The following is a 13,321-nucleotide window of genomic DNA, read 5'->3' on the forward strand; positions in this document are numbered from 1 at the left end:
CTTTCTTGGTGTTCAAATGCTGCCTTCCCAAGGAGACCCTCCCCAGCGACCTGCTCTCAAGGACCAGATCACCTCCCAGCTTGCTGCCCCTCCTCACTGGTGTGTCCTGTCCCCCACCCCAGGCGGGTGTGGCCCCCAATCTGTAGCCCCGAGTCTTGGCTGGGACACATTGAAGGGGAGGGAGCTGGCCAGGCGTTGGGGCTGCTGAGAGGGACTGTCTTCACCTCTACTGTTCCTGTGCCTCTGGAACCCAGGACAGGGGCTCAGGTGCCCCGTGCCACTCTCCCCACCTGGTTGAGTAATATGGCCCCATGTACTCGCTGCATCCCATTGTTGTGCTACATGGACACCAGGCCCTGAAGGATGCCCTGTGCAGTCAGGCGGTCAGCTTCGGAGGCAGAGGGAGGTTCCCCATCCTGGATGCTGCCCTCAGAGGCTGTGGTATGTCTCCCTCCAGAGCACTGGCCAGCCTGCTTCCCTTCGGGCCTCACATGTGCCCATTTCTGTGGTTCACAGGCCTTCCTGGGGCTGGAGAGCTGGGGGTGTGGCAGGGACCTCACTTACTCCATCACGGCCTTGCCCCCACCCCCCTACAGCACCCAAACCTGCCTGCTTTTTCTCTCCCTCTGTTCTCCTCCATGTCTTGGTCCAGAATAGGTGGCTTTTTGAGGAGAAGGGGGTTGTAGGGTGGAAGAGTGTCACATGGGTGATTTGTGCAAGTTACTCAGACTCTCCGAGCGACAGGTCTTCGTTTTTAGAAGGGCTAAAATGTCTACTTTCTTGCAGAGTTGCTGTGCTGATGGACGGTAGGTACTGCTGGGTTTTCTTGGGCCAAAGTGTTCATTTCTCGAGAAGCCCTGCAGTGCACAAGAGGAGGGGGGAGCGCACTCCTTTTGTGTTTCATGGGAGCACCACCTTGGAGTGAGCAAGGGGGAGTGTGGGTATTTTCTGAGTCCCCATACCCCGAGGAGTGTCCTCCCTTTGCCCTCATAGCCATCGGGTGGCTTGTGAGTAGAAGACTTGAACTGGACATCCAGCTGCTGCATTTTGTGTCCTAGGTCGGGGGCCTTGGTGTCCATTCTGTCCCACTGCTGTCTCTGTTTCTATAATAGGAGAGATTTCCTTGACCTCTCTCAGGTCACCGGCTCAGTCTTAAGCCCCGTCTCGATTGCTCAGGGAACCCTTGAACCACTTTGCACAACAGTTGATATGACCTTTTGTGGCGTTAGTATGAAGTCACAAATGTACAGTTCAGGGGGGGACTACACAGCAAACGCACATGTGCAACCACCACTCGGATCAAGGAACAAGAACCTCAGCACTGCGTAAGCCCTCTCTTGCCCTCTCTGCGATCATTTCTCTCTGCCTTTCCCCAGAGGTACCACATGTTCTGATATCTAATGGCAGCGTGTTATTTTCCTGGTTTTGAACTATGGAGACGTGGCATCATACAGCAGGTTCTCTGTAGGACATGGTCTCTGCCCTTCAAAAGTGTGCTTCTGGCTGCATCCACGTTGTGCTTGACGCACTCGTCCATTTCTGTTCCTGTGTAGCACTCCACTGTTTGGGTATCATTTACCTTTTCTGCTGATGGTGGACATCTGGGCTGTTTTCAGTTTGGGGTCATGACGGATGATGCTACCAGGGACACACCTGAGCGCATCTCCTGTGTTGATTAAGCACTATCTACTAAGGCAGAAAATACACAAGTTGTGATAAGTCATATTATCCCTATGTCTGTATCCAAACAATGAAGATTAGGGGCCCTGTGACTGTTGGAATCATATTACCTCTGCCCAAAATATGTCCTTTAATATTTATTTAATGCAGTCTTCTCTTGACAAATTCTTTCAGATTACAGTGGCCTCAACATGCCTTAAATTCTTCTTCATTTTTTAAAAATGTTTATTTATTTTTTCGACAGAGAGAGAGAGACAGAACAAGAGCGGGGGAGGGACAGAGAGAGAGGGAGACACAGAATCCAAAGCAGGCTCCAGGCTCTGAGCTGTCAGCACAGAGCCTGACGCGGGGCTCAAACCCACCAACTGCGAGATCATGACCTGAACTGAAGTCAGACACCTAACCGACTGCACCCTCCAGGCGCCCCACATTCTTCTTCATTTTTGAAAATTGTTTCAAATGATACAGAAATCTCGGTCAGTGGTGATTGTCCTTTAAAGATGTCATTCTTCGTGTCATTCTTCGTGTCTATCTGTTGCAAAATTACAGTTCATAGTGTCATCCTTTTGAGGGTGATGTGTATTTCGCCCCCACCCCCACCCCTGGCTGCTTGTAGGGTTATTTCTTTTTATCATCATCAATTTTATTCAGAGGTGACTAAATTTGGTTTTGTGTGTATTTATCCTGTTTCTGCATTTTAAAGAGTAAGTGTTGGTTTGAGAAAGTTGTGCCATCATTCAGCCAAGCATTTCCTCCATGATATTCTTTCCCTGCTACCCTCAGATCATACATGTTATCCGAATACTTCCTTAAATTCTTTCGGGATTTCGAATCCTTCAACTTCTGCTGTTCGGCCTAGACTTCTTCTAGGCTGTCAGCTCACAAGTCCTGTCTTTGGTTGTGTGTAAACACTGAGTGTTTCACTTCAGTTATTCTGTTTTTCAATTTGAAAAGCTTGATGTGGTTCTTTGATTAGTTTTCAGATCTCTGACAAACTCTTCATGTTTTTAAGTCTGACCTGTTCAGCAGTTGTAATGTCCTTGATGTTGCCACTGGATGGAGCCCCAGGCAGCTGATTTCTGTGACCTGTGCTCTCTAGGTTGTTACTAATGTTGTATTAGGTTCCAGACACTTTATGCAAAAACTTGTGGCGGTAGTTTCAGGTTTTAACAACAGAGCCTTCCCACCGAGAGGATTTCCTGCTTCCTTGGGGCAGGTGAGGAAGAGCACCACCAGTGTTCTAGGGCCTCACTGGCAGCTGGTCAGAAGCTGGGCTGCCAACCCCGCTGGGCTGGTCCGTCTCCAGCAGACCCTCAGTGCTGGATGCAGCCCCAGTCCTTTACTGCAGATGCCCTCCTTGGCAGGCTTGACTCTTGCTTCTGGGACCTTCCCAGTGTTTAGTAGCTCTGCTGGGGTTTTGTGACTCACCTGTGCTTCTGTGGGAAAGCAAGCCCAAGTTCCTTGTTCCCTTCTTGGCTCTGGTTCTCATGAACCATATGTACATTTATGCAGCATCTCAGCAGAACAGATTGATCAGAATCACCTAGCCCGTCACTGTGAGAAGACGCGACATCAATTTTTAACTCTTACCAACTCTTCTGTCCCGATTGCTTCTTTTATCTCTGCTTATTATTTTGCTTGTGGTGCCAAGATCCTGTCGAATCAGTCTGGAGACATTAATCTGAACACTTCAAGTTATCGGAAATATCTTTGTTTCCCCGTTAATGGATATGGGTAGCTGGCGTGAGCTCACCTGCTCTTATGCAGGTGTTTTTTGGCAAGCCTGTGGTGAAGTTGGTGGGACTCATGTCTGATCTGTGCGGCCGGAAGTGAGATGTCTCCTGGTGAGGCTTTTGTGTAGGACACAGGGAGAGAAGCAGCCCATCAGGTTGGGGCAGGAGCCAAACTGGGCTGTGTCTGAAGGTGAAGTCCTTCAGATGAGCTCCCTCCAGGGAAGAACTGATAGTCAATGGACTTTTGAAAATCGACTTTCTAACATTAGCCCCAGGTAGATGCTGCTGCTTGTCTGTAGAAGGGGAAAAGTTCCTGACGTTCTGATCCTCTGAAAGCAGTTCTCAAGGAAGTCCCCGTACTATCATGTGCCCATCACGTGCCAGGGCCCCTCTGCCTGCCCTCTGGTGACCAGACTCCTGTCCTTGGTTTCTCCCTCAGGACTTGCGTCCAGCCATGGCAAAGCGGTGGAAGCAAATGTGTCGTTTTCCTCTCATGACCCTGTGGAACTTTGGGACGGGGAGGAGGAGCATCGAGGGCCGTGTCCGGGAGGAAGCCCAGCACCTGGTGCGGGTCCTCACACAGACAGAGGGTGGGTTTGCATCTGGTGGGAAGTTAGGGTTACCTCCCTATGCTTCCTTGAGCCCCGGCACCACCCTGCTGGAACCATCTTCCCTCATTTTTATTTGGAAAGTGGAGACCACTCATGAAAGTTTTCCTTGAGTTTTGTAATCGTCCCTCCTACCAGCTGAGCCCATGGACCCTGCCTGCATCCTGGCTGGCTCTCCCTGCAACACGATCTGCTTCATCCTCTTTAAGGAGCACGTCAGCTATCAAGACGAGGAGTTCCTGAATCGGATTGGGTTGTTGAATGAAAACGTTTCCATATTAAGCTCTTTCTGGGCCCAGGTAAAGCCAGTTGTCTCTGCTTGTTGGATTACCTGCCACTGGTGCCAGGGGTGAGCCCGCGTGCAGAGTCCTACCGTGGGCAACAGGGAAGCAGCGGCCCAGGGTGCACCTGAGATGGTGGAGGGCAGCTGTGGAAAAGTGATAGGGCCACTTACGTAACACGGCTGACAGCCCGTTGGAGAGGCAGTCAGGCTGCCCTCTGCCAACACGTCTCTTCTGACGTGCCGACAGAGGCTGCAGCCCACTCGGGGTCCTGCAGCCAGAAATGGGAAGGGGCTGCAGAGGGTAGGGTCCCCCTTAACAGAGATGCTTCAACGCCTTACAACCTGTCTTCGCTTTTGAGTCCTGGAGGTGGAAGGAAGGGTGTGGCTTTTCCCTACAATTTGTGGCCATTGCTCAGTCACTATCTTCCTGGGAGACACCAGACTATTTTTAAAACACTCAGAATATAAGAAATTTCATTTTGGAGAGAGTAGTACAGCATCAAGGGACTCTGGAGTCTGAGCGGCCCTGGGACTACGTCGACCGCTTCCTCAACATTTTGGAGGAGGTGCGTGTGGCAGACCCCCCCGTGCTCCATGGGCGGCTGCGTGGCCCTCAGAGCATAGATGTTGCCTGGGCTCCATGCACACAGGTCCAGGTCTGACGCCCCCTGTCTGGAAGACCCCAGGCCTCCATGGTGTGTTTCCCCACCACTGGGCTGACATGTGGAGTGCGTACCTTTCCCTCATTAACTGCCTGATGGTTCAGTGTTTACTCAGCACTTGCTAGGCAAAGTGACCTGACTGAGACCATCCCTCCTGCCCCCCAGGAGCCCATGGACCATCACAGAACTGCAAGTAAAGTGGCTGGTATTCAGGGTGACGGTTGGAACCATTGCTACTTTGGGAGCACAGGTCACCTGTCTCTAATCCCTGGACAGAGCCCACCAGGGGACAATGAATAAGGGCCTGGTGGGACATTAAGCCCATGTATGCTAACACGTGTGTGTGTGTGTGTGTGTGTGTGTGTGTGTGTTTATGCACAAGTGGGCCCTGTTTTTACCTTTTCTTCAAGACCACGTCCAAAGCACAACATCTTAAAGTATATTTTCCACTATGCAAGATGCTACAACTATTAACCTCTTTGCTGATTACAAATTAGGCAAAAAATAAGGCATAAAATAACCATTCATATACGCCATAAACATTCCACCTCCTAAGGACTTATTATCCTTTCTAACCCATATCTGTGTGTGTCTAATAGAGGACTTATGATGAAATCATGTAACTGATTACTCCATTATCTACAGGGAAACCAACCCATATTCTGAATTTAATGTTGAGAACCTAGCAGCTGTTGGCTCTAACCTGTTCAGTGCTGGCCCGGAGACGGTCAGCAGCACACTGTGGCTGGCCTTGCCAATCCGGCGGAAGCACCCAGAGGTGGAAGGTGAGTGAGGCGCTCCTGGGTGGGGGCGGACACAGCCCTCCTGGTGCTTCAGCACAGCTAGTTCTTCTCATGTTCTGGCTTTCCCTGATTTCCAAGGTAACTAACACAGGCCTATCCTATGAAAATTGGAAAGTATAGAAAATGATGAAGACAAATTTTAAAAATTCACTAGTAGTCCTATCATTCAGATAAAAGTTTACACTTCCATTTGCATGGTCTCCTGCCTCCCCTCTTTCTGTGTGTGTATGCACATGTTGCACACAATTGGAATTTCACAGCACTGAACTTTATTTTTCCACCTAGTAGTAAATTATGGACTCGTTTACACATTATTAGGTGTTCTTACAAAATATTATTTCAAATTAGCATGCAATTTTTTATACTGAGGGGTACCATAATTTATTTATTATTTTGAGAGTTTTAATTGTTTTACATTTTTTGCTATCACACATAATTTGAAAAAGATCATTGTACCAAAAATTTATAAGTGCACTTGATTGTGGATTTAGGTTAAATTTTAAGAAACTGACTTGCTATGTTAACAGCAAAGAATAACTTAAATAAGTTTTGATCATTGTTCCCAAACTTTGACGTGTCTTTGGAGACCCCTGCACATACTGTCCTACACAAGCAGGCAACAAATAAACTGGGATGTTTCATGACAACGGAGATGAAATATCACAAGTAAGTTTTTGAACAGTGAAAGAGGAAGGGATTGGTTTCTGAATCTCACACACGAGGGAGGCTTGTGACAGAGCCCGCATACATGTGTTGCACACTGGCTGTGTGGCTCAGGACAAGCAGGTGTGCTCTCAGTTCAGTTCCCTTCCCCCTTGGTACAAAGCAACACCAAGCAAAAGCTGAGGGCCTATCTGCAGCACTTCTGTGGTTCTGTGGAGCTAGTTCATGAAATGACATAGTTGTCACTTGAAAGACTTAGGTAATCAACACTTTATTGACTTAGGAAGTTTTGTTCCAAAAAGCAGTGTGTGGTTATAGTAAAACAGTCTTGGTTGCAATCCTGGCTCCACAATCAGATAGCTTCCATCCGGAAACTCGATGTCTCTGAATTGTAGTTGTTTCCTCTAAAAAACAGGAACATTAAGCCCTGCCTTAGACACCTGTATGGCTCAGTCGGCTGGGCCTCCGACTTTGGCTCAGGTCATGATCTCGTGGTTTGTGGATGTGAGCCCCACATTGGACTCTGTGCTGACAGCTCGGAGCCTGGAGCCTGCTTTGGATTCTGTGTCTCCCTCTCTCTTTGCCTCTCTCTCAAAAACAAATGAACCTTTAAAAAATTAACAACAACAACAACAACAACAACAACAACAACAAAACCTGCCCTAGACATGGGTAAGGAAGGTTTCTAGCTGGCTGTCTGGTACAAAGAGGCACTTTGCAAGCATTTCCCTCCATTTCTTGTAAGTGTTCAGAAAAATGGTTGCTGGAGACATCTTAGATGGTCTCTGGAGTCAGACTTCTCTGCATTATCATCGTGCAAAGATCTGTGTGGGACTGAAGGGTTGTAACTGCCCTCTTAGTTCTTGTGAACAACACGGAAAGATCCAGACGCTAACGGAACCGCTGTGTGGAGAACTTACAGCACATGTGCACTACAGGCCATTTCGGTCAAACCACAGCTGCAGACACAGCACAACATACTGAAGGGATGCTTTCCTTTGCGAGTTTGTAGGATCCAGTTTCTGTCCCCAACAGCCCAGTTTGGGTTGACATTTCTGGATGGCTCACAAGTGCCACTGTTTCTCATGCAGGTAGAGTCCACAAGGATATCGACAGAGTGGTTTCCCCTGCATGAGCGACAGTGCCCGGATGCTCTACACAGACTCCGTGGTGCGTGAGGTCCAGAGATACATTAATCTCATCCCGTCTAATCTGCCTCATGCCGTGACTCAGGACACCCAGTTCAGACAGTGTTTCACTCGTAAGGTCAGTCATCTTTTTCCTTTAAAAAGTTTAAATTATGACAGTTAAGTGTAGCAGCGTTCTCGCACAAAGAGACAGGTCACCGAGACTTTCCTTTCCAGGAAGCACCTTTATTCATCGTGCCGGCAGGGGTTCAGTGAGTTCATACCCCAAAAACTGAGCCCCGACTGCAGCGGGGTGTGGCCTTTTGTACAATTTTTGCTCCTTTGCCTCCCATATATGGTAAGGTACACTCTGAATGGGCGGTCTTGTTACAGAGTCATGAGGGATGTCACGTGCGGGCATATAGCCAGGTTGCCTTCCCTTGTCTTGAGGTTTTTCACCACATTCCTTAGGGAGGGGCTCTGCCACATAAGTGCCTGAGTGTTTAATTTTAAGGGAAGTATATGTCTATTAACCCCATTGGCTAACTCTGGGTAAGTAAAATTTTTACCAAAAAGTCATTTGTTTTCTTTTTTTTTATATTAAAGTTTATTTATTTATTTTGAGAAAGGGAGAGAGAAAGCAGTGCATGCATATGAGCAGGGGAAAGGCAGAGAGAGAGGGAGAGAGAGAATTCCAAGCAGGCTCCACACCATCAGCACATGAAGCTGATGCAGGGCTCTATCCCACGAACCGTGAGATCATGACTTGAGCTGAAATCAAGAGTCGGATACTTAATGGACAGAGCTACCCAAGCACCCCTGTTTGTTCCCTTAAGAGGCATTTTAGGGGGCTCCTGGGTGGCTCAGTTGGTTAAGCCTCTGACTTCGGTTCAGGTTTTGATCTCACAGTTCATGAGTTCAAGCCCTGCGTTGGGCTCTGTGCTGACAGCTCAGAGCCTGGAGCCTGTTTCAGAGTCTGTGTCTCCCTCTCTCTCTCTGCCCCTCTCCCACTCATGCTCGCTCGCTCGCTCTCTCTCTCTCTCTCTCTCACTCTCAAAAATAATGAAAAAACCTAAATTTTTTTAAATTAAAAAAAGGCATTTTAGTAATCATGGTAAAAAAATAAACCTTTATACCTTAAGAAAGGTAGGAGAAAAAATATTTAGGACAGTTTTTATTCCAGAGATTCATAATTTCCATTATAATTTGCACTTTAAGCAGTCGTTAAATAAAACCCTACTAGAAATACTTGTGAGATAGACCTAAAAGGAATCTTGGAAAAGAGGAAGGAAAGACTGAAGTCTAACAAGTGATTAAATTAGAAGGTAGAGAAAGAGTAAGAGTGCAAATTCTAAAAGGGCATAAAGAGGTCATAATACCAAAAGCAGAAACTAATGATAGAAAAAAATAAGATCTAGGTTTTGGGGAAAACTATCAAAATAGCAAACCTCTAGAGAGACTGATTAAGAAAAAAAGAGTTTGAGGGAATAAATTAAATAATCAACTAAAAAACGAGAAATTTAAACAAATTTTTTAATGCTTATTTATTTTTGAGAGAAAGAGAGACAGACAGACAGACAGACAGAATCCAAAGCAGGCTCCAGGCTCTGAGCTGTTAGCACAGAGCCTGACACAGGGCTCGAATTCACAAACAGTGAGATTGTGACCTGAGCCAAAGTTGGACGCCCAACCGGCTGAACCACCCAGGTGCCTCCCCAAAATAGAAATTCTTATAGAAATTGGAACATATTTGCATTTAAACAACACTAAGATATAAAAGGAAAATCGCATGGGCAGCAAGAAGAGAATTAGAAAGAAAATGTATGCTGTGGAATTCCTTATCTTTTTATGATTAGGAACAGATGTAATGTTTTAGTGAGAAAATTTATGGTTCTAAAGGCATATGACAGAAAAGATGGGCTAGGTACATCAGCAATGGTCAAACACAAAATGCACTTTAAAGAAGGCCCATTTAAAATGTACTCAAAAATTATAAGAAATACATCCCTAGGAATTAATCTAACAAAAGCTATGCAAGACAATTTTGGAGAAAATTAACAAGGTATTGAAGGGCACAAAGAAGACCTAAGTAAATGGAGACATTCTGAACATGTTAGTAGAGAAAAACCAACACCAGGATGACATTTTCCCCATATTAATCTATAAATTCATTTCAATTCAAATAAGATTTTGAACTGTGTTTCCATGGGGCACAACCAGAAGGTCTTAGATTCATAAAGAATGGAAACATGCCCCCAAAAGGGTGAGAACATGAACCCTAATTTCTGTAAACGTGAGTGTGTTTACCTGCACAGGGAATCTGAGAACCAAGTGCAGGCTTTCCTGGATGCCACCGGCGTCACTGTAGCCTGTCTGTCCCAGCGCTGTGACACCGGGCCCTTACATATGGCCAGAACCAGAATCAGAGTTGAAAGGTCAGGGCAGGATTTTGAGTTCAGGGTCAGGGGTTAAATTAGGGTCATAGGTGAGGGTCAGAGTATAGGGTTGAGGATAAGATTAAGGTCCAGTTTTAAGGATCTAGAGTGCACATTAAGAGCTAGGGTTTCTTCCCACACTTGCTCTCAAGAGGTGCTCTTTGAAGCCATGTTTCTCCAGGACCCAGACTCCCTGCTGTGTAGCCAAGTTAGGAAACCCTCGTTCACAGCAGACTCACAGTGTGAGCTGACTGAGCACTGACTCACATAAGGTGGTTTACAAGGACAAACTGAGAAAATGCCCTTATATGGGCCTGATGAGTGTATGACTTCAACCTTGTCACGCCTCCCTTCCATCCGTTACTCCTGTTAAATGTGCAAAAATATTCACCTACTGCTTTGGCATCATCTCATGGCATGTTCTCCCGGGGGCCAGCACAAGGAAGGAAACAGGCATATTTTCTGCTTAATAAAAGTGTCTCAGAGAGTGAAAACAGATAGCCCAGTTACACAGTTTTCCAGTTGCCAAGCCTATTGAAGAACAAGAGTGTTCTTACCCCTCCATGCTGCCCAGAGCTCTTCTCCTGTCCCATCTCACATGCCGACTGAGTCTGCCCCACGTCCGGTCTCAACACATTATCGCCACGCTCACTTGAATCCAGCTAGCGGATGAGAGAGCAGCATTGAGAACCACAGGGGTTGGCAGCCGTGCCTTCTATTCATTTTCCCTTCTCTGTAAGTGGACACACCAAACCCCAAGGAAGTCCTCTGGGAAACATCCGACTGAAATCCAAGGAACAAGAGCGAACATAATTGGTGGACAACTGGCTAGTCTCTGTCCCGAGCTCGGAGCTGGGAGACCTCACAGAGCCTCACACGTGCTGAAGAAGGCTGCCCTGCCCTGTCTCCCTGTGAAAATGCCCTCAGTGCGAGCTGCTTCCCCAGTGCTCTGGGGACACAGGGATACCTGGTGCGGGTCACCAGCTCTGCACAGCACACCAGATGCCAGCCCCGTGCTCTGCTGTTGAAGCAGGAAGTTGACCCACTCCGCTGTGTGTCCACCTTGGTCACGAGGCCCAGGTGCCAGGCAGCAATGCTCATGTTCTGACTCTCAGCTTCTGCCCTAACTCCTCTCTCCTCTAGGGCCAAAAATACTCGTCAGGGCAGGACTTGGCATGGACATGACCCATGCCTTCTGCTGTCCTGCCTTCCCTGTTCCTCTTTGGCGTCCCTCACTGACTCAGGAACACCTCTCTTCCCACCCAAGATCTCACTGGTAATGAGATGTTTCCTCCAGGGGCGAGCAGATGAAGGAGCACAGCAATGGTGATGGAGAGTTGGGGCAGACTGGAAGAGCCAGGGAAGGAGCATTCCCACGGACAGTGTCAGATGCAGCAGGCTCATCAAGGCAGGAGAGAGCTGACAAGAGGCTGCTTCCAGCACATGGTGGCAGTGACACGTCTTTGCCAGAGCAGACTCAGGGGAACGAAGGGGTGAGTCAGGCCACAGTAGCCAAGGACCATGCGGAGTGCCCAAGTCAAAGCGGTCTGGACCGCTCTTCCGCTGAGTGTTGGTAGTAATGGGGAATGCGTCCAACTGAGTCCAGTATGGTACGCGAGACGTTAACATCAATGTAGTTGATAAAGCAGCAGCAGGACTTGAGAGGACTGACTCCCATTTTAAAAGAAGTTCTGTGGGTAAAATGCTGTCAAAAAGCATCACATGCCACAGAGAAGTCATTCAGGAAAGGAAGAGTTAATCAGTGCAGCATTAACTGATTTTTAAGAAATTGCCATGGCCACCTCAACCTTCAGCAGCCACCACCCTGATGAGCCAAAAACACTGAGGCATGACCCTCCACCCGTGAAAAGATTACAACCTGATTAACATTCAGATGATGCTTAGCATTTTTTAGCAGTAAAATATTTTACAATTAAGTATGTACATTGCTTTTCTGAGATAATGCTATTGCACGCTTAATATTGTGTAGTGTAAACATAACTTCTACATGCACTGGGAGACAAAAAATTCATCTGACTCACTTTATTGTGATACTCACTTTATTGAGTGGTTGGGAACAGAACCCACAATATATCTAAGGTGGGCCTGTATGTGGATCATCTTCCATATGCCAGGAGTGATATGTACACAGCTTCTGTCTTCACAATTTTGTACAGTATACATTCTTTATATATATATATATATATACATACATATATATATATTTAAATATTTATTTATAAAAAATTTTTAATGTTTTTTTATTCTTGAGAAAGAGAGCGACAGAGTGTGAGCAGGGGAGGGGCAGAGAGAGAGGGAGACACAGACTGTGAAGCAGGGTCCAGGCTCTGAGCTGTCAGCACAAAGCCCGCTGCAAGGCTCAAACCCACAAGCTCTGAGGTCGTGACCTGAGCCGAAGTCAGATGCTGAACTGCCTGAGCCACCCAGGCACCCTTGTATAGTGTATGTTCTCCTTTCCAACTTAGAAAAATCCAGAACATGAGGTTCCAAGAGCTAAGTGTGCTTCTCAGCATTACACAATTGATGATGAGTTACTCACACAGGGATCCTTCTCAGAGGAAATGGTCATACTGTGAATCTCAACACATTCCATAGGAGAGTAAGGCCTTGCTCCGTGACTCCTGCATCCAGTGCCGTGGGAGGTCAATGTAGAAGAGGCACTGCCAGGACATTAAATAGTTCATTCATCTAACTGTTTTTGAAGTTGCAGCAGAATCAATTCTGAGGAGCCTGATGAACTTATTTTTTAAAACTGGGGTAGAATAGAAAAGAAAACATTAGAACATACCACAATTAGTAAAGGGTAAGATTCACTTTGTGAACTTTTTGTTTCAGTTGTGTGAGGGTATATAGGGATTTACTGGGTTGGAAGTAAAATGTATGTCCTATTATGGGCTGAATTCTCAAAAAGTCTGAAAACCACAAGTTACTCTTATTCACTCATCTCGCCTTGGAAGGTGTTCCGCAAGTTGCCTCCTGTATGTTGTAGTTACACATCTGCCTGCTAGAGAGAAGGTGCTGCCTTGATGAATCCCGTTAAGTGCATGTGTGTGTGTGTGTGTGTGTGTGTGTGTGCATGTTGTATTACTGCTGCCCACTTCTCCGTGACAGAGCCTGGAGCCTCAGGTGCCTGGAGTGCAGGGGCCACCAGAGCCGATTAAGATGCCCAACTGAAAGTGCAGGCTCCACCCTTAACAGTACCTTCCTATTCTCTTCTTTCCAGAACTCTTTCTTCCATCACGTCACCTCAACTCTCTCAATGCTTCTCTCCATGATACCTAAACCCTTCTCTCCTCCCTGTCTCAT

The 13,321-nt window shown here is 46.9% G+C and overlaps 1 protein-coding gene across 1 annotated transcript; it reads left to right on the forward strand.

Moving 5' to 3' along the window:
* Nucleotides 1-311: 311 nt before the first annotated feature.
* Nucleotides 312-11,179, forward strand: LOC122201851 (cytochrome P450 2C44-like). The gene is given in 7 exon segments (XM_042907814.1): nt 312-383; nt 3,853-4,003; nt 4,160-4,274; nt 5,612-5,751; nt 7,524-7,553; nt 7,556-7,698; nt 11,138-11,179. Coding segments are annotated over 7 exon segments (693 nt in total).
* Nucleotides 11,180-13,321: the final 2,142 nt, after the last annotated feature.

This window comes from Panthera leo, chromosome D2 (assembly GCF_018350215.1).
Source record: "Panthera leo isolate Ple1 chromosome D2, P.leo_Ple1_pat1.1, whole genome shotgun sequence".
Taxonomy (NCBI): domain Eukaryota; kingdom Metazoa; phylum Chordata; class Mammalia; order Carnivora; family Felidae; genus Panthera; species Panthera leo.